Source organism: Panthera uncia, assembly GCF_023721935.1.
Source record: "Panthera uncia isolate 11264 chromosome A1 unlocalized genomic scaffold, Puncia_PCG_1.0 HiC_scaffold_17, whole genome shotgun sequence".
NCBI lineage: Eukaryota > Metazoa > Chordata > Mammalia > Carnivora > Felidae > Panthera > Panthera uncia.
The window spans coordinates 83,800,294-83,827,804 of NW_026057577.1; the positions used below are offsets into that span (position 1 = coordinate 83,800,294).

Below are 27,511 nucleotides of genomic sequence, written 5' to 3' on the forward strand. Positions count from 1 at the left end.
CAGTCAGACTGGTGTGTGCCTTCTCTTCCCCTCTCCTAGGGGCGTGATTCACTGTGGGGTGGCGTGTCCCGTCTGGGCTACTTGCACACTGCCAGGCTTGTCAACACATGTACTTTAATAAGAAGTGCTGCCCTGCGGGCGCAGCGGCGGCGCGGGGCGGCTCACTCCCTTCCTGCTGCCATGTTTCCGCTGCGCAGGGAGCCCGAGCCGACGCGCGAAGGGGGCGGGCGGGGGCGGCTCCGGAGGGCGGCAGGCGGGCGGGCCGGCGGGCTGGCGGCGGGGGTTTGACCGCAGCGGCGGCTGCGGCGATGACGGCGGCGGCGGCGGCTCCCCGGCCCCCAATTCACGGGTTTTAAATGTATTCAATGAAATATCAGTAAATTGATTATTTTCATAAACTCCCAGAATTCCTTTTTCTTGGCAATCTTCCACAACCTTTGCCTTAGGCAACTACTGCTCTGATTTATAGCATTATAGATTTGCCCATTTCTAACAATTTATATAAGTGGACTCTTTATTTATGCCATGTATATAAAGTATATTTGGCCTTATTAGCTTGGCAAAATGTTGTACAAATGCTCTGTTGGATGCATTTGTAGTAAATTGTTGCTGAATAGTAACTAATTGCCTGATTATACCAAAATTTGTTTATCCATTCTCCTTTTGATGTGATGCTGCCAAATTGTCTTCCAAAATGGCTATTCCATTCCAAATCCTTAACTAACAATGTATGAGTCAGTATTCCAGTTGTTCCGCATCCTCACATCTTCTGATACTGTTAATCTTTTGAATTTTAGTCTTCTAAGTGGGTGTGAAGTGGCATCTTAATGTGGTTTGTAGCTTTATGTCCCTGACACTTAATGTCATTTTTGATGAACTTACTATTTGTGCATCTTCTTTTGATTTTTTTTTACCCAATTTTTTTTTAGAAGTTTTTAATTTAAATTCCAGTTGGTTACATACAGTGTAATATTAGTTTCAGGTGTACAATATAGTGGTTAAATACTTCCATACAACAAGCAGTGCTCCTCATAACAATTGTACTCCTTGATCCCTATCACCTGTTTCACCCGTCCCACCATCTTCCTCCCCTCTGGTAACCATTAATTTTGTTCTCTATAATTAAGAGTCTGTTTCTTGGTTTGCCTCCCTCTCTCCCTGCCCTCCCTTGTTCATTTGTTTTGTTTCTTAAATTCCACATGAGTGAAATCATATGGTGTTTGTCTTTCTGACTTAATTTTGCTTAGCATAATACTCTCTAGTTCCATCCACATCATTGCAAATGGCAAGAGTTCATTCTTTTTTGTGGCTGAGTAATACTCTAGTGTGTGCGCGCATGAGCCTGTGTGTATCACATCTTCTGTATCCATTCATTAGTCCATGGAGACTTGGGCTGTTTCCATAATTTGGCTATTACAGATTTTTATCCAGTTTCTTAAAATTGGGTTTTTCTTAACTTGTTACTGAGGTATGAATTCTCTATATATTCTACAAAAATATTACTTGTTAGATAGATGTAATGCAAAAATTCTCCCAGATTATAGTTTGCCGTTTTATTTTTCAAATGATGGCCTTGGGAAGAATTTTTATAATTTTGTTGATAATTTTTTGTTTTATAATTTTGTTTGAAATTTTGACGAATTTTATAGTTAATGCTTTTGTGCCCTAAGAAACTTTGCTTACTGTCTTCGTCATGGAGCTATCCTCCTATGTATTTTTTCCAGGTCCTTTATAGCTCTAGCTTTATATTTAGATTGAAAGACTATACATGTAAACTGAAAAAAGTCAATGTTCTCTTTGCTGACCTATCAGAGAGTGGTGGTTGTGTTTGTCACATGGTGTTTTGGAAATAGCTGTCCAGAATATTTTTAAACTAGGGGTAGACATTCACTTCAAGATGTGCGGTGACTTGTTAAAACTCATTCTGTAGGTCATACTACATTTCAGTCTGTACAGTGGGTGAATACTATACTTTAATATTTAATAAAAAAACAAGTTATGAAGAAAATATATCATTCTAGGATTTTCTTTTTTTTTTCCTCTTTCTCTCTTCCCCCCATACTTTTTTTTCCTTCCTGCCTCTCCATCATATCTTCCTCTCTTTCCTTCTTTCTTGCTTCATTCCTTGTTGATTTTTCTTTTTAAAAAATTTGGGTGTCTTTTAATCTATGGTATTGTGTAGTTTCCTAGCTGAGATTTGTATGATAAAGTGTTCCCTAAGTAGCAATTAGTTCTTGATATTAGATAATAGGGTGTTCTTTTATAGTGGCATGTTTGCATTACTAAGCTTGTGTACCCTAGGGATACTGGAATTAATGTTTGTTGCTTTATTATACTATGAGAAAGTACTTGGGAAAGATAAGGGACTATATGCAGTTGCAGAGACAGCTATAACTCATGGCCACTTTACATGTGGAAAAATTAGCTGTTAGTAATGTAATTTTCTGTAATTTATTGGGAATTGGACATTTTGCATTATATGATAATATTCCCTCATATATTTATGACACAACTGTTGTAAAATGACCAATTAAGGCAGAGCCTAAACTTGATGGTGGGAGGAAAGGGCGTGCTGTGTTCTAGATACAGGAATACTATCATTTTGAGGGCTGAGATTTGTGATAGAAGTTAGCAATAATGTAGAATTTTTAAATCCTATGATGGAGTAACTTTTCTTAAATTTGTCTGTGTTATACCCTCTTAAAGTTACAACTTGTTAGTGTGCTGTTGATTTAATGGTCTGAATAAAATACTCCTTAGTTCTCTTTGCTATTGCCTCAAATGCATCTTACAGGAAACGTATTCTTGGTTGGGCTAAAAAAAATTGTTCTTTTTCTTTGCCCTAGGATAAGAAATGGGTTCTCAATCATGAAGATGTCACGTTGGGAGAACTACTGGGCAAGGTATGTAGTCAGCTGAGCTTACAGTGTCTGTGTACTCTACAGACTTCTTCATTTTCTTCAAAGCTTTTCTTCCATTCTAGCACACAGCAAGGCACATTCTCACAGGAACCTAGAATAACACTATACCACATCTGTTACAAATACTGTGATGGTCACTGAAATAAAAAGGGGAAAATCTTTGAAAAGTTTAAGGATGATTCTTGGCTTTTTAAAATAGTATATGTATGTTTTTCTCTGGAAGAACTAAAAGCTGTAATGATTTTATTGCAGTGTGGTAAAGCCAAAACTAGTGATCTGAGATTGGAAAAGAAGCTGTGATGTAATAAAAGTTTAAACACTCAGTAGGCTTGTTCCATTTGTGTCTGGTTATACATGATAGTTCAAGAAAAGTGACTTACTGCTCTTGAGGGTTTCAGGATTGTGTATAGAATCTCACTATGTGATAACACTAGATACATTATTTCAATCTAATAATTATGTGGATAAGACATGTTTCAATATAAAGATTGATTTTATAGCCAGCTCTGGTAGTGGTCAGAGAAGGTAGCTATATATGATGAAAGTCCCTTTTTTCCAGACTAGTTTGAAGTTTCTTCCAACTCATAGGCCAGATGAAAGTGTATTATGTTCAATAATAATGGCAGACATTTTATAATCATTAATCAAATGGGCTATTTGCAAATTTATTAATAGCTTTTTTATGATTGAGTTCTAATGGATAAATATGACTTTGTCAATGAATTAATTAGTGCTGTTTTGTTTTGAAAGTTTGAATTCAGTATAGGCTTACAGTGCAATGTGAAAAATAGTATAAAATTCAGATGTTTGGAGAAAACTGTGATGCATGTATTTGATCAATACTAGACTTAGAGCTCAGCATTTTAAATAAAGAAATAAATGATTATTAATTTTTTTATTCAAATATCAACTGATGAGTTGACAATCCTTATTTTTTTTTAGCTGTGAATATGTTGAGAAAGTAAATCCCTAGTGAAGTAATCCACTTTGCAGGATTCTTCATATTATTTTAAAATATCCTTTCCAAATGGAAGAATTAAATTGCTGTTGGAAAGCAGTTTCTATTGACTGCTAATAATTACTTTGTAAGTAAATTCTAAAGAATCTCAAGTCAAAAGCAGTAGCTGATGTGTTTATTTCATTTGTGATGTGTTCATCATTCCTAAGGAAGTATTCCTTCTTTCCATTACTTTAGGTCAGTAAGTCAGTAGCAATAATTGGGCCAAAAATTATTACAAGGAAATTAAATTTTCTTGAAAACACAACTAAAATATTGTAAAATTAAACCATTTACTAAAATAGAATGGGTTGATAAGGACTGCTTTTTGAGTACTAAGCAAAAATATTTTCAGTTAAAGAGAAATATTTCAGTTATGTTTATGTTTAGTTTACTATGTGAAATATGTATGGTATGTTAGGAAAGGATTTTAACCACTAGCTCCTTACTAGGGCCATTTCAAAGAATAATATTTTTTCAATGACAAGACAGTAGTATGGTGTCAGTTTAAATAAATTTAATCATTTTTAAAAGTTTATTTATTTTGAGAGAGTGAAAAGAGAGAACATGTGTACGTGTGCATGAATGAGGGAGGGCCAGAAAGAGAAGGAGACAGGGAGGGAGGGAGGGAGACAGGGAGAGAGATAGAGAGAGAGATAGAGAGAGAGAGAGAGAGAGAGAGAGAAATCTCAAGCAGCCTCCACACAGTCACAATGGAATATTATTCAGCCATAAAAAAGAATGAAATCTTGCCATTTGCAACAACATGGATGGATCCAAAGGGTATAATGCTAAGCAAAATAAGTCAGAGAAAGATAAATACCATATGATTACAGTTATGTGTAGAATTTAAGAAACAAAACACATGAACAAACAAAAAAAGAGGCAAACCAAAAAATACTCTTAACTATAAAGAACAAACAGATCATTACCAGAGGGCAGTGAATGGGGAGAATGGGTGAAATAGGTGAAGGGGGTTAAGAGTGTAGACGTATCATGATGAGCACTGAGTAATATTTGGAATTGCTGAATCACCATATTGTAAACCTGAAACTAATATAACACCGTTAACTACACTGGAATTAAAATTTTTAAAGAAAAAAAATGCTATGAAACTTTGCTGACAGAAATTGGACGTAAATATATGTACATATATAAAATACTTTATTAAAACATTTTCATAATTTTCAATTTATTAATACATAAAACTTACACACCTTGAACTATTGGTTAAGAGTTACATTGATCTTAAAATGAACTATTGGGACCTCATCAAAATAAAAAGCTTCTGCACAGTGAAGGAAACAATCAGCAAAACTAAAAGGCAACCAGAAGAATAGGAGAAGATATTTGCAAACGACATGTCAGATAAAGGGTTAGTATCCAAAATCTATAAAGAACTTATCAAACTCAACACCCAAAAAATAAATAATACAGTGAAGAAATGGGCAAAAGACATGAATGGACACTTCTCCAAAGAAGACATCCAGCTGGCACACCGACACATGAGAAAATGCTCAACATCACTCATCATCCGGGAAATACAGATCAAAACCACAATGAGTTACCACCTTACACCTATCAGAATGGCTAACATTAATAACTCAGGCAACAACAGATGTTGGCGAGGATGCGGAGAAAGAGGATCTCTTGGGTGCAGCCACTCTGGAAAACAGTATGGTGGTTCCTCAAAAAATTAAAAATAGAACTACCCTATGACCCAGCAATTGCATCACTAGGTATTTATCCAAGGGATACAGGTATGCTGTTTCGAAGGGACACATGCACCTTAATGTTTATAGCAGCACTATCGACAATAGCCAAAGTATGGAAAGAGCCCAAATGTCCATCGATGGATGAATGGATAAAGAAGATGTGATATATATATACAATGAAGTATTACTCGGCAATCAAAAAGAATGAAATCTTGTCATTTGCAACTAAGTGGATGGAACTAGAGAGTATTAATGCTAAGCGAAATTAGTTAGAGAAAGACAAATATATGACTTCACTCATAGGAGGACTTTAAGATACAAAACAGATGAACATAAGGGAAGCAAACATAATATAAAAACAGGGAGGGGGACAAAACAGAAGAGACTCATAAATATGGAGAACAAACTGAGGGTTGCTGGAGGGGTTGTGGGAGGGGGTATGGGCTAAATGGGTAAGGGGCATTAAGAAATCCACTCCTGAAATCATTGTTGCACTATATGCTAACTAGTTTGGATGTAAATTGAAAAAAAAAGAGTTACATTGATCTGAGACCTTAAACCCAATAATTAGCAGACCCCTAGTTCAGTTACTTATTGTTCGACAATAGCATTGAAGCTTATTATAATGCTTGCATATTAGGATTAGAGTTATGTAAAAAATACATATGCATACCTAAAAACTTGAGTACTAAGAAATAGCTGTTGGATTAGCTCTATAGCTCATCCTTGTAATATTTTGTTTCATCTTAAAAATTAAAAAAAAATGACTTCAAACTTGAAATAATGCACATAAAAGTCAAAATATGTTAGAGACTTAGAACAAAGTTAGGGATTTCTACATTTGGTAGAAACCCAACATGGGTGACACTGGCATTTGGATAAGCACTTCCTCTTCCTTGGTACCTTTCAGAGATTGACAGTCTGCTGACGGGTGACAGTCACTAGTGGGCCTGGTTCAATTGCCTCTTACCTATTGCCTTACGCTCTTCAGCTGACATTTGACTGTGTGGATCCATAGCAACAGCCACCTCATGGAATCTTTGCTTTGTCTTGAAACATTAATGGTTAACTTCTTAATCTAATAACATTTAGAGATTGGGGGTAAAGAGAACTAGGAGGCAGGAAACAATGTCTTTCTGATGGTTTCAACTTGAGTTTCTCTTTTTATCCTGTTCCAATTTTTTCCCTGATTTTCCTTTTCAGTTCTCCTCATGCTTCAATCCCCCAAAGGGTAGGTGGGTCGGGTAGTATTTTTAAAGTTGGAGGATTGACAAGAGTAACATTTCCCATCTTTTATGTCTACTTAAAACTCTGAATAAAGCTAAAAGAATACTTTGATTAATTCAAAATGCATCATTTCATGTTTACCTTGTATTTTGCAGAGATTTATGTGGCAGTCTTACACCCTAAACAGTACATGTATTTGTATTTTCAGGGGAATTTTGGTGAAGTATATAAGGGCATATTAAAGGATAAAACCGCTGTTGCTGTTAAAACATGTAAAGAAGACCTTCCTCAGGAACTGAAAATAAAATTTTTACAAGAAGCCAAGTGAGTTTGCTAAAGTAATATTAAACATGTGCTTATAAGTTACTATTACAACACTGAAATACGAAGTTTGGGATTATCTTAAATTATGATTTACTGAAGTAGAAGGAAGCACTTTCCAAACCCTCACAAGTAAGCAGTTACACAGTATAGAAACAAAAAGTTTATTTGTTTTTAGTTGGACTATAGAATGTTTATGCAATCATGGTCAAAAGAACCAGATGCTAAAAAACAGTGAGTATTCTTCAGTATTGGAATATTGCAGTGTTTTTTGCTTTTATCACATATACATACATTTATGTATGTGCATGTGCAATGTGATTGTCTTTATAATAAAAATATTATTTTAGTCCATATACAAAATACACAATTGATGTAAATACATTTAGATATATATAATTATATCTATACAACCCTCCTTAGTGTTTTCTCTTGATTGTCTTTTCTGAGCTGTTACCTTTCTTTTCTGAGAACCTCAGATTTCTTCTTCAACTCCTTGTTGGGCATTTGTTCCAAAATTTGTACATTGTTTCTTTTCTAATCTTCTAGGATAATTGTCTTCTCTTTTTTTCTATTAGCTAAAAGTTAATGTTCTAATACCCCTGTATTGTGTGTGGTTAATAGTATTCTGTTAGCAGTAAAACCCACAACACAGTACAAAACAAATGGAAAAATGTTTTGGACAAAATAAGGATGGACTCTCTGTGATGCATGGATATATGGATGGGAAAGAAGGAAGATACATGGATCCATGTGCTGTAAAGGGAGAAAGGGAAAGTGTGTGTGTGTTGTGTGTGTGTGTGTGTGTGTGTGTGTGTGTGTTGTGTGTGTGTCTGTCTATCATGGCGTAGCGTATAAAATTGAGGTTTCTATAAAGTGCTGTAAAAGAACTAAGCTTATGGCAATGAGAGAACTAAGTGCCATAGGATGGAACATTTTCATGGATGTTTGTTCATTCAGCATCTAAAAGTGAATATTGCTAGCAATGGATTAACCTAGTTGGTGCGCTTGTTAAATATGATCTAGAGAATAAAGATGTAAACTTTTTTAATGTCAATTACTGGTAGGTTGAAAATATGGTATGATAAAGGCATGCTATCAGACTTGTATTTCATAGGCTGATTATTTTATAGGTGGTATTAAGGTACAAGGTTATATATTACATTATTTTTTTTAAAGCTAGTTTTCTTGGTTTCTAAATTGTGACTGTTTTATTGAAAAATAAAGTATTAAATTTTCTAAAATGGAAAAATCCATTTTCTCAAGTAGAATTACAAAGTTTTATGTTAAAAATGAGAATTGTATCTATGCACATTCCCAAGTGTCATTTAATAGATGATAGAACTATGTATTTAGATATTTAATATGGAGTCCATGCTGGCTATTTTGTGGAATTTCTTTACTAAGCAGTTTCCAACCTAAGAAATGACACTTTGGATTAGGGTCAAACATTCTAAGACTTCGTTTTTAATTCTTCATAGAAGCTGAAAGCTCAAGGTGAGTGACAGAATATTTTCCTCATCTCTAGAATTTTTTCTACTCTTATCTTTTTACACTTATAAGTCATTATTATATATTTTCAATCTAAGGCATTTTTCTTGGAGTTATCTCTGCTTTAGTTGGGCTTATACAAAACATATATGAACTTTTTTTTTCTTTCTCTCAATAGTGATTTTTTCATTCTCTTAGGAAACTGCATTTTTCAAATATGAGTGAATTTATAACTATGTCAGTAGGATAATATGGAATACGATTTGGTAATAGAAATATTCAGCGTAGATGGGCCTTTGAGGGAATCTAATTTATTTTAACTCATGCTTGGAGTCCTATGGATGAGTCTGTGCTATTTTTATAGCCCTCTGATGAAATTTCGCCTTTATCCAAACAAAGTCCCCTTTTTTCAGCTTCAGTGTATATTGAAACTGTTACTAAATTATTTTTGAACCTGTAGTCCACTTTCTCAATACTTGAATTTTTACTATTTTGAAATTGATCGCTATAATCAAGATAGTATTTTACAAAATCTAATGAGATGATCAGCCTATAAAATTTACCAATATGAATTGAATTCTTATTTATGTATTTTCAATCAAGTGTGTACATAAAAACAAAACAAAAAGATGCCAACCTAGCAGCTTACAATTCTAGTCCACTAAATGCTTGTCAGTTATGCTTTTGTGGTAGTGGCTAAAACCAGATACTTGGAAGGGAGTGTAATGTTTGGGACTAAGTAAGATGTTCAGGTTTAGCATGATTATTACTCAGAGTGGATAATAATTTTTAAATGAATGTTGAATTAAGGAGAATTGATTCCTTTTACCTATAGTTTGCTAATATTTATTTAAACTTGTATACATCCATCAATTATAATTTGGTTTCATATTGAAGCTTTAAAAAGAGAATTATATTGACTAAAGTATATTCTACTTGGGCATGCTGTTGATGATCATAAATCAATGCTTTTTTATTTAAATGATAACTGTTCTCAAACTTTTTTCATCCAGAATTCTCAAGCAATACGATCATCCCAATATTGTCAAACTTATAGGCGTTTGCACACAAAGACAGCCTATCTACATCATTATGGAACTGGTTCCAGGTAATGATTTTAGAGGTTTCCTCGATGATGTTGTAATGTCATGTTTTATTATTTTTATATGTTCAGTCTCTTTGATTTCTCCTTGTAAAGTTTTCAGCAATTCTGTTTAACGTTTTCCTGATGACAAAGAGCTATGTATATGCCCAATATTTTTATAGTCTTTAATACTTTGCTGTTATATAGAAAATGTCATCCACCTGTTTTTTTGGGGGGAGATATATTATTATAGTGCAATTACACATGGAATTTAGTTAGGTATGTTTTTGTTAGAAGACCTGTTTATAAAAATAGTCTACTTGGTTTAACTTTATAACAATGATAGTACTATTTTCTATCTTGTTCATTGTATATTATTTTCCAAGTACAATACCACACATCCTCTTGTTTGGCTGCATATAAAATTCCATAGTGCTTTGAATCCCTTATCAACTATGAACATCTTTCATAAGTGAACAAAGAAAAATTAATCTGTTGAGGAATTTTTCCTATATTTCTTTATGGTGACTTTGAACACCTCTGGGTCTTGTGGTTAACCACTTTTGCCAACAAGCAAGGATAACTTTGAACTTATAGAGTGTATTTTTAAGTTACTTTCACTGTATATCATCTTGTAGAAAATTTCATTAGAGGTAAAATTTGATCTTGGTAAAATTTATAAATATAATATTTAATAATAAATATTTGCTTTAACTAGTATTTATGCATTTTAAAAGAAACTTAAAGGAATATGAAAAATATTTCTAACTTTAATATACATTAGATAAACCTGATATTACAGATTGCCCATTAAATATTGCTCACACAATTCTGCTATTATTTAAGGATAGTTAGTCGCATTTTTATCACACTGGTTTGCCTACTATGTAGTAGTTCTTGATATTACCATATAACTGCAGGATTTAGGATTATCATCATCTTGGTCCTCATCAAGATAGCACTGTTATATACATTGTATGTTATTTATGATCTATATCATAAGTAATTTCAATATAGTTAGGAAAAATGTTAGAGTACAGTCTAAAATTTTGAAAACAATTGAATAGCTTATAGTTTTAATTAAATAATATCATGGGGTGCCTGGGTGGCTCAGTTGGTTGACTGTCCAACTTCCGCTTAGGTCATCATCTCGCGGTTCATGAGTTCAAGCCCCACATTGGGCTCTGTGCTGACATCTCAGAGCCTGGAGCCTGCTTCGGATTCTGTGTCTCCCTCTCTCTCTGCCCCTCCCCCCACTCATGCTCTGTCTGTCTCTGTCTCAAAAAAAAAAAAAAAAATCACATACATGAAGTCCCCAGTTAATAGGGGATGTCTCTGAGAAACTGAGATTTGAAAGGTGGGGCTGAGTTGATGAGGAAAAGTGATCTTGGTCTTAGCATGGATGACAAATGCCAGATAGCAGGTACAAGTTGAACAAAAGAATATAGCATTGCAGGAGTGCCAGGGAAGTGTTCATCTGACACTGACAAATAACTTATATTGATGTTTTTGAAAGAATAAGAATAATAAGCCCCATTAGAAAATTGAAAGTGTAATGGAAAATAGAAAATTAAAAATGAAGATCTCCCACTTAATAATCTAAGCCTGTCTCAAAGCTAGTTGATAACTAAGTATATGTGTGTGTTTCCAGGAAAATGTTTAATGTATAAAAACATACTCTTAAACTTTTCAGATCTTTTTTCTCTTAATAGTATAACTTAAGGTCTCATTGTTTGATATTTATCCATGTAGTTATATCTTTTTCTTGTAATGGTTTCAGAATATTCCATTGTATGGATTTATGTAATTTAATCAGTCTTCTACTTAGGGAGACTGTGTGTGTGTGCAATATATATATCAACGTTGAATGAATATATTTGGACTAATAATGTAATCATTTTGAACTATATAGGGTGCATTTTCAGCAATGGGATTGTTGGTTGCAAGTATATGTGCATTTTGATTTATAATAAATGTATTAGCTTTCTATTGCTGCATAACAAATGATCACAGCCTAGCAGCTTTAATCAACATGCATTTATTACCTCACAGTTCTATGGATCACAAGCATAGGCAATATTGATTGGGTTAACTGCTCAGGGTATCACAAAGCCCAAAATCGGGATTTCAGGCTGAGTTCTTATCTGGAGTCACTGGGAGGAATTGACTACTAACCTGCCTCTGTTGTGGCAGAATCCTGTTCCCTGCAGCTGAGAAGTGGTCTAAGTTGCTTTTATTGCTTGCTGTCAGCTGAAGGCATCTCTCGTCTCCTTAAGGTTTCTACACTGTTTTTCCCGTGGTCCCTCCATCTTCAGACTCAGCATAGTCATATCTTTCAAGTGTTTTTGATTTTTTTAAACTTACTCTTCTGTTATCAGCTGGAGAATATTCTCTCCTTTTTTGAAAGAAGAGAATGCCATATGACAACATAATTAGGGAAGTGATAACTGTGTTCACATGATCCAGGACTCAGGGTAGGCGATTGTTGGGAAGCCATATTCTATTTTTACTTCACAGTACATTTTGGTAAATTTTTCATAGGTTAGTTGCAGCATGGAATCTGAAACCACAGTGATAAACTTTTCATACTCTCTTACACTAACTCCATTGCTTGAACTTGGAATTTGAATGTATCTTTTATCTGTGCATGATTCTGTAGCATCATGCTTCATCATTTAGAATATATCAGGTGACCAGGTTATATATATAGATCCTTAAAAAGGTGACATGATTCATTATATAACATCAAAAGATCACATTTATTAATGTCAACAGTAGTCTCATCAGACAAATAATGGGAAGCTATCAAGTACATGGTGACAAATATGCGTTTTCTAAAATTTTAATTGTCACTGTAAAGTTTGGATTTTATCGCTGGCAACAAAACCTGTCATTTTTTTCCCCTTGAAGTGTCACGTTTACTTCATTTATTTGAGAAAATGTGGGTCCAATATCTAATTTTTAATAAGCATAATTTGTCATTCTTTTTGAAAACCACTTTGATACAATAACAACTTTTATAGGATACTTGATTGTCTGTGTATGGACTTAGTTATACCCTTCTCTACACCCTGTCTCAGGTAATCACTGATTTGCCTTCTGTTGCTATATTAGTTTGTATTTCTAGAATTTTGTATAAATGAAATCATACAGTCTACACTTTTTTTTTATTCTGGTCTGGTTTCTTTCATTTAGCATAATTATTTTGAGATTCAGCCATTTTGTATCAATAGTTTCCCTTTTATTGCTGAGTAGAGTGACCTCAGGAATATACCACCGTTTATTCAGCTACTGATAGACTTTTGAGTTGTTTCTTTTCTGGGCCTACTGCAAATGAAACTGCTAAAAATAGTTATGTACGAGTCTTTGTAATGGACCTGTGCTTTTATTTCTCTAGGGAAGGTACTAGGAAAGGGATGAATGAATAGTAGGGAATATGCATGTTTAAATACTTAAGAAACTGCCAAATTGCCTTTTAAAGTGATTATACTAGTTTGCCTTCCCAGCAGCAGTGTTCTCTTTTCATCAGTTCAGACCGGTCAGTCTTTAGCCATTCTAATATTTATGTAGAAATGTCTTAATGTAATTTGTCTTTCCTGACTAAAGATGTTGAGCATCTTTTCATGTGCTAATTTGCCATTCATGTACCTTCTTTGGTGAAATGTCTATTCAAACCATTTGCCCATTTGTAAAAATTGGGTTGTTTGTTACAATTGAGTCTTGGTTCTTAACATACTTTAGATACAAATCCTTTATCAGAAATGTTATTTTTCAAATATTTTCTCTTGGTTTGTGATATATCTATTCATTATCTTAAGTGTCTTTTGGAAAGCAGAAGTTTTTAATTTTGACAAAGTTTAAATTACCAAATTTTTCTTTCATAGATCATGTTTTTCATGGTACATAGAAGAAAGTTTTGTCGATCCTAAGATCATAAAGGTTTTCTTTTATGCTTACTTCTATGTGTTTTATAGTTTAAGAATTCACATTTGAGTCTGTGATCCATCTCAAGTTAATTTTTATATATGCTGTGAAAAACAGCTTAAGTTTATATTTTTGACATATGGATATGCAGTTCTTCCAGCACCACCTGTTTAAATTACTATCTTTTTTTCCCTTATGGTGTTTCCCTCACCTACCTTGTTACATGCACTTTCATTTTAATTTTATGTATAGGTCTTTTTCTGGACTCTTCTGTTGATTCTTTTGTTTGTCTTCATACCAATACAACACTGTCTTAATTACTGTAGCTTTATAATGTCTTGAAATCAGGTAATGTAAGTGCTATAATTTGTTTCTTCATCGTTTGGGCTATTAGAGGCCCTTAGCATTTCCATATCAATGTTAGTGTTCTTTTATAGTTCGAGAGTTTCTATATAAAGGTTTGCTGGCGTTAAGGTTGGTATTGTACTGAGTCTGTAGATCAACTGGGGGTAAATAGATGGATTAACATTATTGTGTTTTCTGACCCATGGACATGGTATATCTTGCTAGTAAGATCTTTAACTTCTCTAAACTAAGTTCTGTAGAGTTTAGTATAGAGGACTTTCTGTCTTCTGTCAGACTTATCACTGAGTATTACTTTTTTTGTGATGCCATAGTAAGTGATCGTTAAAAGTAAATTTGATTTAAAAAGTATATCCACTAAGGAAGTTACAGAAGATTTGAATAACACTGTCAGTCAACCTAACCTACTGACATAAATAGGACATTCCATACATCATCACCCGAAAATAAAATTCTTTTAAGTACACAGAGAATGTGTACTAAGATAGTCCATATTCTGGACTATAAAACAAGTCCCAACTAATTTATAAGTATTTAAATTATGTACATGTAATAAAAATAGAGCTCAAAGACAAATCTCTGAAAAACCTCTAAATATTTGGAAACTACACAATGTGCATCTGAATAACCAGTGGGGCAGAGTGGAAATCAAAGTGTTTTGAGCCTGAATGCAAATGAAAACGCAACATCTCAGTATTTATATACTGCCTATAAAGCAGTACTTGAGAAACGACTTTAACAGTATATGTCTATATTAGAAAAGAAGGTACTCAAAGTGATAACTTCAATTTCTACCATAAAAAGTTGAATGAATCCAAGTTAACTCAAAATATGTAGAAGAAAGAAAAAATTAAGGCAATAGCAGAAATCAATGAAAAGGGATATACACAGAGTCAACGAAACTAAAAGCTAGTCTTTTGAGATCAATAAAAGTAAACCTCTACATAGGCCGATAAGAAAAAAGAGAGGACACAAATTACTAATATCAAAAATGAGAGCTGACGTCACTACAGAGTCTACAGATGTCAAAAGGATATTAATGGAATATTTTGGCCAAGTTTGTGCAAACAAATTAAACAACTTAGATGCAATGGACAAATCTCCTGAAAGATAAAACTACCAAATCCTTCAATCTTCATATCCCCCTCTCTTTTAAAGAATTGGTTATTAAGAAACCATCCTTCAAAGAAAACTCCAGGCCCAGCTGGCTTCACTGGTGAATTATACTACACTTTTCAGAAGGAAATACACCACTTCTATACCAACTCATTCAGAAAGTTGAAAAAGCAAGACTCCTTCCCAGCTCATTTTTTGAGACCACCATTACCTGATTCTAAAGCTAGAGAAAAAAATCATAGGAAAAGAAAACTACAGAGTAATGTCTCATGATCTTATATAAAAATCCTAAGCATAATTATAACAAAGCCAATATAGCAATATACAGAAATACATCATACTGAAGCAGAATTTATCCTAGAACTGCAAGTTGGTTTAACCTTCAAAAACCAATCCATGCCATTCATCACATTAACAAACAAACAAACAAAAAATAGTATCATCATCTCAATAGATACAAAAATTGGCAAAATCAAACCTGTGTTCCTGATAAGAATGCTCTCACGAGAAATAAAACTTCCTCAACATTAAGGGCTTCTAAGAAAAGCCTGTAGATGACATTATACTTAATGGTAAATGACTGAATACTTTCCTCCTTTATATAAGAAATAAAACCTCTATCTGCATTTACCACTTCAATATCATACCGCATGTTCTAGCTTCTAGAACCATATAGCCAGAAGTAAATAAAAAGCACCCTTTAACATGTTTATGGTATTTTTCATCTTTGTCACAATAAACACTTGTTTGCCAGTGTTTGAAATTAAAATGCTAGCTGTTAAACTAATATTGTAACACTCTTTGGAGGATAGTGATGTGTCAATGTAGGTTCATCAGCTGAAATAGATATGGTTGTCTTTGAAAAAGTATAGGGATCTCTGTCTCCCTCACTTCTTCATTCACTTAGCTCCTTCCTCTGTCCTGTCCAGCATTCCGTGACACAAGTGCATGGTCAGTAAAAGGCCAGAGAGGGTAGTGGTGGAGATCTTGAGTTCTGATAAGTGTTGGTGAGGGTGTGAAAAAACCAACTCCCTCATACATTAGTGCTGGAATATAAAATAATACAGCTTTCTTGGAAGAAAGTTTACAATTTCTCTAGAAGTTATACATGAATGTTCCACATATATTAAGCGTTTCAATCCTAGGTATTTACCCAAGAGAATTGAAAATATTTGTCACACAAAAACTGTAAGTAGATGTTCATAGCAACATTGTTTATGATAGCCAAAAAGTAGAAATAACCTAAATGTCCATGGAAAAACAATGTAGCATATCCAAACGGTATAAATACTATTAAGTAATAAAGAGAAATGAGGTAATTAATACATGCTGCAGTATGCATGAACCTCAAAAACGTTATGCTAATCGAAACAAGTCCAATGCAGAAGACTACATGCTGTATGATTCCATTTCTTTGAAATGGCCAGAGAAGGCATTGTGGTTTTCTGGGGCTGGGCTTTCTGATGGGATTGACTATACAGTTGACTCTTGAACAGCATGGATTTGAACTGTGTGGGTCCATTTATTATACATATTTTTTATAGTATGGTAAATGTGTTTTCCCTAATGATAAGATTTTTTTTCTCTAGCTTTATTGTAAAACTACAGTATTTAGTACATTTAACATGCAAAATATGTTAATCAACTGTTTATGTCATTAGTAAGGTTTCTGCTCAATGGTAGACTATTAGTTATGTTCTTAGGAAATTAATACATTTCCCAGTAGATTTTCGCCTGGGATGGGATTGATGCTCCTAAGCCCTGATGTTTAAAGGCCAACGGTATACAGGTATGAGAGACTTTTTGGCATGATGAAAATGTATCAAACTGGATTGTAGTGACAGTTGCATACCTGTGAATTTGTCAAAACTCATTGAATCATACGTTAAAATGGACAAATTTTATGTATATAAACTGAACTTGTAAATGGCTCTTTAACAAAAAAAGCCCAAGAGCTAGGCAGTCTTATATGACCTTGCTGAACTTACTTAACACTTCTGTGCCTTAATTTTCCTGCCTATAAAGTAAGATTAATAGGGTTGGTATAAGGACTAATGTACTGTGATTTTATGTAAATATACATATAGACACATTACATATCTCTCTAAATATTTCACATGGGACCACTTTGTTTTATTACCATAAATTTTATTATTTTCCGATTGGCTAAGAGAAAAAAGTGGTTATTTAAAATGCCTGCTATAATCCAGCCAAAACTAACCCAAACTCTGAACCTGCCTCTGCCCCTAATTCTCCTCCTAACCCTAGGTGTACTAAATAGGAATGACTGAGAACAAATTAGGATGTATAACATTTGTTTTCAGTTCTTCTCTCTCCATCCTTGTAACTGTTCTGTTGATATGTTTTATATTTAGCTTTCATTGATCTTTATTATGTAAAACTCAAGTGGCTAGATTAAATGGCCTCTGAATTTTAGCAATAAGCTGTATTATTGTAATTGTTAGAAAAATGTTTAAGTTGAAACCTCAATTCTCAGACTACTTCAAAAAGTACTTTTCTGTGTTTTTCTTCCTTTATAAAAGGTATTATGGGGAAAGAGCCAGCTAGTTTTCATTCTTGTAAAAGCACTATAGTAATATATAATTTCTTATGCTTAAAAAATATCTTAAAGTTGTAAAAGCACTTTGATATTAGGTCATTTATTCTACCAGCCATATTGTTATCTTCATTTATAAATAAACTAAATGAAGTTCAGAGAGGTAAAAATGACTTGTCAACATTAGTTAAATAGCAAGTAGGAAAATAATGCTCTGTTTTGTTTTATCATTCAATTTATAAGTGGGTCAAAATATATAATCCTTTTACGAATTAAAAATACAAATGAAAATTCAAGCTAAACATCTATGCAAGATACCCTATGGGCAAATACATTAATCCCCCTTACATAATTTCTCAGCCTTGTGCACAGATAAGTAAATAGCTTACTGTAGTAAACAGGAAAATTTTTGTTGGGAGTTCCTTTTTTCTCTACTGGGAATCAAGCTTGTGGAGGAAAGATTTAGAAAACTGGTAGGTTAAAAGCAAGATTTAATAACTGCTTAGTGTCTAATATGCATGCCATTTCAAAACTGCATTATGCAGAGACTTAATATGCTCCTGTTCTCGTCAGATAACTGAACCCTTTGAAATCATAAATCTGAAATATATTTGAACCAAAGTAATGTTTAAAGAGATTAGAAGCATTTGAGAATTGAAGTTTAGAGTGAATACTCCAAGATGATCTTGTCTTTACTTGAATCATCTCTTGAATTACAAATGCTTTATTTACTTGTTTGCTCATGGGTTGCTGGATAAGTAAAATCAAACAAAAGGCAATTCTAAATGGCACTAGGAAATACTAAAAACAAAAAGCTCTAATATGCTAAAAAAGACAGTTTGTAAGCATGTTGTTTATTACTTAGAAGTTGAAATGAAGGAAATTGTGAGAGAATTTTTTTTTTTAAGTGACAAGCATTACTTAAAGGAATGTTTATGGGCCAGGCAGGTGTCATTTATTTTCTTATGTGATTGAATTAGGGCTGCCACTGATACCCAGATGAAGAGGAAACTAAGCACCTTAACCTTTAAATGCAACAATGTTTCTGTACATCATGAGTAGAGGTGATTCATTTTATTAAGCCTTAAAAAAATGTCAGTCTCCACTTTATTTCCCTAGAGACTTGTAACTGCCCCTTTCTTTCTGACATGGATCTCCTCTCTGAGTTCAGAACTTTCTGGAACCAATTGAATGTTACATTATCTGGTACATTCCATAGCTTATACAGATGCTGCCCTTTGGCAGTACTCAAAGTCATTTTAATTTTAAAATGACTTATGTGTTTGAAACTTTGAGAATTATTGAAGAATTTTTACCAGGTTTAGACATCATCAAAATATATCTCCTCCCTATAACATGTTTTTTAAGAATTGAGTTCATGGAGTTTATATGGTCTAGAGATTTTGGCTTAGAAATCTTAGCGTGATTATTTTATATCCTAAATGTCTTTAACATCTCAGTAGAAACATTTCCACTGTCACAATTTCTTTTAATTCATTTCAGTTGATAATTTCTGTGAGTAATTTCGCTAAATTTTGCTGGGAGGTTAAATTCTTTTAAAAAAAGTTTTATTTGAGAATGTGTGTGTGTGTGAGCGTGAGCAGGGGAGGGGCAGAGAGACCCTCAGGCAGGGTCCACGCTGTCAGTGCAGTCCAGGGCTGGGCTGTGATCTTGTGACTGCATGAACATGAGCTGAGCCAAAATCAAGAGTCGGACACTTAACCGACTGAGTCACGCAGGCGCCCCTAGGGAGGTTAAATTCTTCTTAAAAATAAACTACCCCTTCAATTCAAAACAACATTTTATATATGTATATGATGTAGCAGAACCAATTTCAGTCATGTGATTATCACAGCTATAGAAAGTTATTATGGTAGTCCCTGAAAATGACAGTTCCTGCTTCATTGGGAACAAAGTCCCAGTGTTTTGGCTGTGGATACTTGCCTGGCATTTGTTTCATTTGTTCATCATAAATGTAACAAAGGTAAATTGTGCCAAGAAAAGATTAAGGAACGTTGCTCCTACCACTCATAAAGGAGAGCCCTCAAAATCTGAACTGGCACTTGGTCTTACATAAGCTCTAACCCATGACCGGTTGTGTAATAATACCACTTCACAGCAGCAAATTTTGAGCTCAAGGAGAGAGCAACCTAGTAATACTCAAATAAGTATTTATTTACTAAAAATTATAAGATGTCAACTCAGTGGCTGAATTATTTTTTGTTAATTGCCACAGAAGAACCTAATTTTATGGACTTACGTATGGAGCTATTAACAGAATACTCTTTAAAAATAACTTTGGTATGAATTTGGTCTAATAAATTAGAGGATTGTGAATTCCACTTTGGGAAAATAAGGAAGTTTTCTTTTAAATGTTAACTGATGTTATATCTAAACTTAGACATTCACTTTATAATTCAAGCATATCACATTAATGAAAAACAAAATAAATGTTCTCTGTTGCCATTTTATACCACAGATAATAGTTTGATATAATGTAACCTACTTCCAAAACCTTTTGAAAAGATAACATCTTTAAATTGATATTTTTTCTCAGCCAAATGATACACTGGTTTGCCCTCGTGTTTCATTTGCTGCCTAATACCCCAAAGCAAATGCAGATGGGATAAACTGGCCATTTCTTCAGATGCTGAAAGCACTAACATCCTTGGGAATCAGCTAATTTTATTTACACGTGACATAAATTGATAAGCTGGTAGTATTCCACACATGTGGTTTTGGCATTTTCCTATTGTTCTTCAGATATATCACTTTCTTCTAGCAGTGAATATTCTTCCCCTGAGGTGGAGCTAAGTGCTAAATACATTAACCCAGAAGAAGGATATGAGAAAAACCTGAAATATATAATAACTCTTACCACTACTGTATTACCTTTTTGACTTGAGTGATTCTAAAGAAGTGTACAGAGATTTTCCTTTTTTATCAATGAAATGAGAAAAAGGTTGGTATGTTACAACAGACATTAAGTTATCATGGTACGCTTGAGCCAAAGATGGATTGTGTACATCTGCGCAATATTGCTCCTATGTTTTTTATGTTCTAAGCATCTGATAACAGTGATAGCTATAAGTACCTCTTGCAAGGAGGCAGGTAGCCTGGTGAGCAGGACAAAGTGTGTTCTGAACCATATTCTTGTCGTAGATACTGTTTTGAAAATGACTTTATGGCAGTTGAAGTTATTTAATGATTGAAAGGAAAGTGTGGAGGTGATGAATACATAGGCATCCTTCCACATGGATAAATGGTTCTTTAAGGGACTGATTAGCTTTAACTAGTTTTGGTTTTTTTTTTTTTTATCATTTTTAAGTTTTTGTTACTATACATGGGAAAGTCTTAAAATTCTCAGATAAAGTTCAAAGATATATGTTAAAAACAAAAATTCGCTTGAACATCAAAAGCCTACTTATATTTGATGCAAATATTAGAAGTGTGGCTGGGACTAGTAAAACTGTAGAATTCAACCGAAGTAAAAAATAAAAATTTACATATAATGTTTTGTCTTTACAAATAAATAGGTTTTCCCCTATAACTTATTTAACATATATGAATGTGAAAGTGCCTATTAGTATGAGATTTTTCCTGTTATCAGGGTTATAACGAAAACAGTTGTTGAAACAGTGAAGGGCACAGACTATTTTTCCAAGTTGAAAAGACAACTGAAAATTGGTTGAATCAAAGTTCTTAAAAAAATACTTATTTTATTTACAATGAAAGTTGAAAAGTGAATGTTTGGGGTTTTTTTCTACTTTGAAGTGCCATAAATACTCAGACTATTTTACGTAGAAACCAAACAAACGCCTCGTGTCAGCATTAGCCAAAGATACTGCAATGCTATCTTCTCACTTTACTTTGTAAATGTTATCCCTTTCTAGTTGTAAGTTATCCTTTGTATTCAGAAATGATAGTCAGACAAACTCTGGACTCTTCTTAAATTTGTGGAAGAAATGAAAATCTTCTGCTTTAATATTTGAGGTGTATCCCTCTATCCATAGCTATTCATTTAAATCTAGATTTTTCTGTTAGGTTATTTACTCATGCTCAACAGTTACCGAATGCCCAGTGGGATGCCAGGTGCTGGGGGTTCAACAGTGAAGAAAACAGACTGAAAGACTCCACAAAAAGCAAAAATCCCATTCTCGTGAAGCTTACATTCTAGTGAGGGAAGAAATATGTCAGATAAAAAAGTAAAATACAGATTATGTTGAATGGCATGAAAAGTGCAGTCTAGAGGGAAGAGGATAGCAATATTGAGGAGGGGTGGAGGTTGAAGTCCTAGAGAAAGTCTCCAGAGAAGGCTCAGTAGGGTGGAGCATTTGATTGAAAGCCTGTTGAGAGGGGAGAACCAGCTACATAGATAGGTGGAGGACAGGCACTCTAGACTTGGGAGTTGAATAAAGAGCAGTGTGGGTGTAGTAAGGGGGAGGGGAGAGCAGGAGGAGATGGGGCTAGAGAGGCAGTGAGGTTCCAATCCTGCAAAGCCTTGTAGATTGCAGTAATGACTATTTCAAATTAAGGAGTCCTCTTGTGGTAATTACCTTGAACTGAACATACGAGACTCTTGCTGTCTTGATCAGCTTCCAAGGGTACATGATGTAAAGGGAGCTTCACATTAATGACAAATTTCATGGAAAATACTGAATTTCTTCTAGGCTCTTCAGGCCAAATGGTCTGTGTTTTGTTATGTCAAGTGAATGGGAATGTATATAGTTTGGCCTTCTCTTCCTTGCCCTTCATAAATTTGAATAAATTTTGAGGATGAAATCAATCTTCTACTTGCTAAATGCTCATTTTATGACCAGTCAAATTAATTGCTTCTGAAAATCCATTATGTATTTTTCTTTTCTCATTTCCTTACTAGTTTTCTGGTCATATTTAATATCTCTCTTCTCATTTAGGGACTCTTTTTTCCTTTACTAGGTTTTCAGATGCTGTGTAACATAAAACATCTTCACAAATTTATCTTGAGAGCTTGCACTTTATATTAAGCATTGTATAGCCTCCTGTCATTGAAAATGTGAACATAATATTAGAAACTGTCATAACAAGGTTTTATGTGTGTTAAATTTTGCTGTTCTTTATTTGCCTCCATTTGTCCTTCTCTGTAAAACTGAAGTAAATTGTCATTGGTACCTATTTGTGGGCATGAATTTCAATACCAAGAAGGATATGATTCAATGCCTGACACAGCTGGGCCTGAGATTAAGAATCTAATAAATACACCTAGAAAACGTAACCTTTGCTAGAAACAATAAGTTTGCCTAATTTCTTCTGTGCCAAACTTGAGAAAATAGTATTAGATTTGACAGTATTTGCATTCAAAATGACAGGCTTTCTATAGCAAACAAAGAGATTAAGGAAATGGATTTATAGAGCATCTCTAATAATTTTGAATCTTAAGAGATTACATAGACTAAATATTTTCAGTTTTGCACCGGTTAAGACTTCATTTTATTTTTATTTATTTATTTATTTATTTATTTATTTATTTATTTATGTTGTTTTGTTTTGTTTTGTTTTCCTTCTCTTACATGTCAGTCTGTGATAGTATTGGGAGCATTTTCAAGTCCTTGGTAAAGACTTCCAAATAAAGTTATCTTCCACAATGCTATTTACTACCAGCATGTGGGTGGATCTGTATATTTTGTATTTCAGCTATTAAAATTAAGAAATCCTTCCTACAGGCAACATCTATCATTTGTTGAATAGAATAAAAGTCTTAGATATCTGGACTGTAGGTTTTTTGTTTTTGTTTTTGTTTTTACATCTTTAAATGTGTTTTTAAAAAATGAAGAATAGGTTATCACATATGAAATTTATAAATATTATAACATTGAGATTACTTTTGAGAGTTTATGGTCAGTTCTTTTTAAGTTGGAATTTTTAAGCCAATGTGACAGTAATTTGAAGTAGCTTTATTCTTTTAAAGTATTCTAAACTAGTTAGTTTTGACAAAAATAAATCCTCAAAATGACCATTCTTATTGGAAACAAATATCACCTTATATTAAGTGACTTTGAAACTTAAAACTATACCAGTTATTCTTCAAGGCTTGTCATTCTTCATTATTGTGAGGTTTGGATTAACTACTTTATTTGATAAGTACTTATTGAGCACCAGCTATGTTCCATATGCCATATACATTGGTGAAAAATATATATGTGACCTCTTCCTTCACTGAATTCAGTGTGGTACAAGAGACATATATTTAACAATAATTGCAAATAAACATTATTGCAAACTTTGCTATTGAAGGATTTGCTCAGAGATGGTAAAAGGTGGCACCTAAATTATTTTAGAGGCCTTAGGAAAAGTGACATCTGTGTTAACACCTGAAAGGTAAAAAATAATCTCCCTTTGCAAATGGCTGGGGAAAGGCACAGAACAGCACGTGCAAAAGATGTGTATAGGAATGGCTTTTATGTTTGAGAAACAGGAAGAAGGGTAGAAGAAGTAGAGATAACTTCTCCTGAAGTGTGGAGAGCTTAGGAAATAAGGTTGGAAAGACAAAAGGGACAGAATGATGAAGAGCCTCATAGGTCAGGGTAAGCAATTTTCAGTGTAATTCCCAGTACAATTGTGGTGTAGGCAGTGGAATAACTTTAAGTGTTACTTTGAGGACATAGCTAACACAATGAAAAGCCCTTTTTCTGTCCCTGCATATGTTTATGCCCTGCTTGATAATTGTTTTTCTAGTCATCTGCTACCATAAAGAGTGCTTTCGTACATCTGTGTTTACTCATGTGGAGATAAATTTTAGATAAATTCTACTGTTTGACCACCTGAATAGGTATGTTATAGGAAGGATTCATGAATATTTCCCAAACTTCAGGCCTCTAGATAAGCAGTTCAGGTAGCATCTGACTTGAGAGATTTCTGTAGAAGAGCTATGGTCTCCCGAGAAGCCTGTACTTCCAGAAACGGTCAATAGTATTTTGTATAAAAGCAGATCCATCCATATAAGAGATGAGTTTATAAATGGCCAATTAAGCCCCATACCATAGTCATAATCATAATAGAGATATAAATCCTTATGAATCAGAGTATCAGAAAATATTCTTTCATCTCTATATAATGTCCCTTTCTACCAAATTACTATCATCCCAGTGTATTTGATTATGGAGTCAAGATTTCCTTAGCGAACTGTTTAAGAAAGCTTGGTGGGAAAAATACCCCCAAAGTGTTTGAGGCTTCTCACTGATGAGTTATCACAATTGATATATAACAGCTGTTTTGTTGTTATTCACTGTAACATTACAGTAAAAGAAATGATCAATGGAATTCAAAATGTACTGTCTCATTTGAGAGCAGGAATACTTCAGAGTGACTTTTACTAGTGTCAACATGATCACTATGGCTTTGGAGCCATATATGAGTTTATGTTCTGACTCTGTTACTTCTAGATGTATGACTTTGGGAAAGTTACTGAGTCTCTGTAAGCCTCAATATCTTCACTTCTAAAATGAGGGATGAGAATAATAAGGTTCCCAGAATTAAATGAAAGAATATGTGTAACAAATGTGGCACAGTCTACCACATTCTAAATTCTTAGTAAATATTAGCTGCTGCTAAATTAATTAACCTGAGCTGAAACTAACACTAATTATAGATTGGATTTTCTTTTCAGCCAGCTATCAGATTCCTATTGTGCCCAGATACTTCAGAATAAACAATATCCAACCTTTGATAACTGTCAGTATTTTCAAAGCATTAGTTAATTATTTTTGCCCAGATTGTTCAGTGAAAATGTTAATTAACTAATTAAAAATTAATCTGAGGCATTCATTTATTTTTCTTCCTATTAGAGCATTGCCAAAGAATTACATTCTTTTATGAAAAAATTTTATTGCTTATTTATTTTTGAGAGAGACAGATTGCCGGGTGGGGGGGAGGGGTGGGGGAAGGGCAGAGAGAGAGAGAGGGAGACACAGAATCCTAAGCAGGCTGCAGGCTCTGAGCTGTCAGCACAGAGCCCAACGCAGGGCTCGAACCCACGAACCATGAGATCATGACATGAGCCAAAGTCGGATGTAAAATGTCCGATGTAAAATGTCCAAAGTCGGATGTAAAAATTACATTTTAACACAGGAGTGCTATTAACATGTCGGTCAATGAGTTTTTCCTTCATATTTTTAAATATAAAACTTTTAGGAAAATAATTATGTAAACACAGTAGAAGGTCAGGTAGCAGCTTTCAGTGGACAAAACACTTTATCTAAGGTTAACCATAAATATATAAGGAAATATGATTGAGATGAAATATCATAGTTCAGTTTCATAAATTCAGAACAGGAGGTAGACAAGTCAAACCTAGAAGGCAAGTGGGTACTAAGTAGGTGGTTTGGAGGACAAGTGATCTTTGGAGAGCTCAAAACCTGTCAGAGATGGAGAAGAATGAAAAGAATAACAATTTCTGAAATGTGTTGGGATGTATAGAAAACCAGAGTATATAAGACAAGGTTAGATGATAAAATAATTTGGCTGAACTGTGTCCACCCCCTGAGTGTACTGAAGATAGATTTATGAAGAGTTTAATTTTAATCGTTGAGGTGGGAACTCATTAAGCTCTGAAGAGTAGTTTTTGAGTCCAAGTTAGGATGATTTCTGGCAGTATTCCAGGAAAGATGGTAAGGTTTTTGCCAAAAGGAAAGATGTTGATGTCAGGCATCTTTGAAAATGTCCTTGTATTTCCAAGAAAATGTTGAGGTACGTGTGTTATCCATTTCAGCAAGGTGAACCATATGGGTTGTTCTATTTGAATAATATCTTAGTTGCTAAGGACATAAAAATTTTGAAATGTGGTAGATGAAAGATTTGTTCTGTTTTATTTTATTTTTTTGCACAGCTAAAGTTTTCATTGTAGAGTGTACATTGAAGGTGTTTTATATAATCCAGAGGCTGGTATACGCTTAGACTCTTGAATAATTCCAAGAATGTGCTGTTCCAATTTTTCACAGTAGCTCAGCATAAATAAACCTTGGGATTTATGTGTTCTCCTGTTGAGTATAAATTGGACTCACTGACATAAACTGTTTTTCAGATACAGTATGTTATAGATTAAGTAATAGAAAAGGTGGGTAAATTTTAATCTACTGTGCTAAGTATTCACTAATCTTAATACAGAACTTCATTTAAAAACACACGATGATTCTCTGAAGTATAAACAGAGTCAAGATTAATGAACCGATGACTTGTTCTTAGTATTTTCTCTATCTCTATAATGGTATATCTTACATATCACATTAAATTTTTATCTGAACTAGGTATTTCTAATTTAACTAAAATCACTTGTTAAGCATCAAAATACCACACGCATGATTAATGTAACTTTTTCTGTGTCTCCTCTGTATGCTACCCCTCCTAACCCAATCAGTCTCTCTCTCATTTCTCATGATCTCTTATATCTCTTTCCTTGGTCTTTATTAAAGCAAGGGTAATTTAAAAAATTCCGATCAGTTAAGACTTAGAAAAAATTTAAGAAAATGAAGCTATTCCATTAACACCATTGCTTGTCATTTTTCTATTTTTATGGAAGCCTAATATATTACATTACACCTAACTTTAAAACTAATCTATAAATTAATACCAAAAATAAGAAATTCCTAACTTTTTAACATTCCTTTCTAGATAATTACTTGAGTAAAAATATCTGGAAATTGTCGTTTCTTAGCATTCTAAAATGTTACTGTCCACCACCTAAAAACATCTAAACTAATCATGATTAGAAATTAATTATAGTTACGACTTGCTATTAATATATTTTGTAATAAGAAAGAA

The 27,511-nt window shown here is 33.7% G+C and overlaps 1 protein-coding gene across 1 annotated transcript in view; it reads left to right on the top strand.

Annotated features, from left to right (window-relative positions):
- The window catches only part of FER (FER tyrosine kinase), a 414,556-nt gene that overhangs the window by 246,397 nt on the left and 140,648 nt on the right, over positions 1-27,511 (top strand). The window contains exons 13-15 of the mRNA XM_049648899.1: positions 2,847-2,903; positions 7,069-7,184; positions 9,686-9,780. Coding sequence (XP_049504856.1) covers positions 2,847-2,903; positions 7,069-7,184; positions 9,686-9,780 — 268 coding nt within the window. The remainder of the gene's footprint in view (positions 1-2,846; positions 2,904-7,068; positions 7,185-9,685; positions 9,781-27,511) is intronic.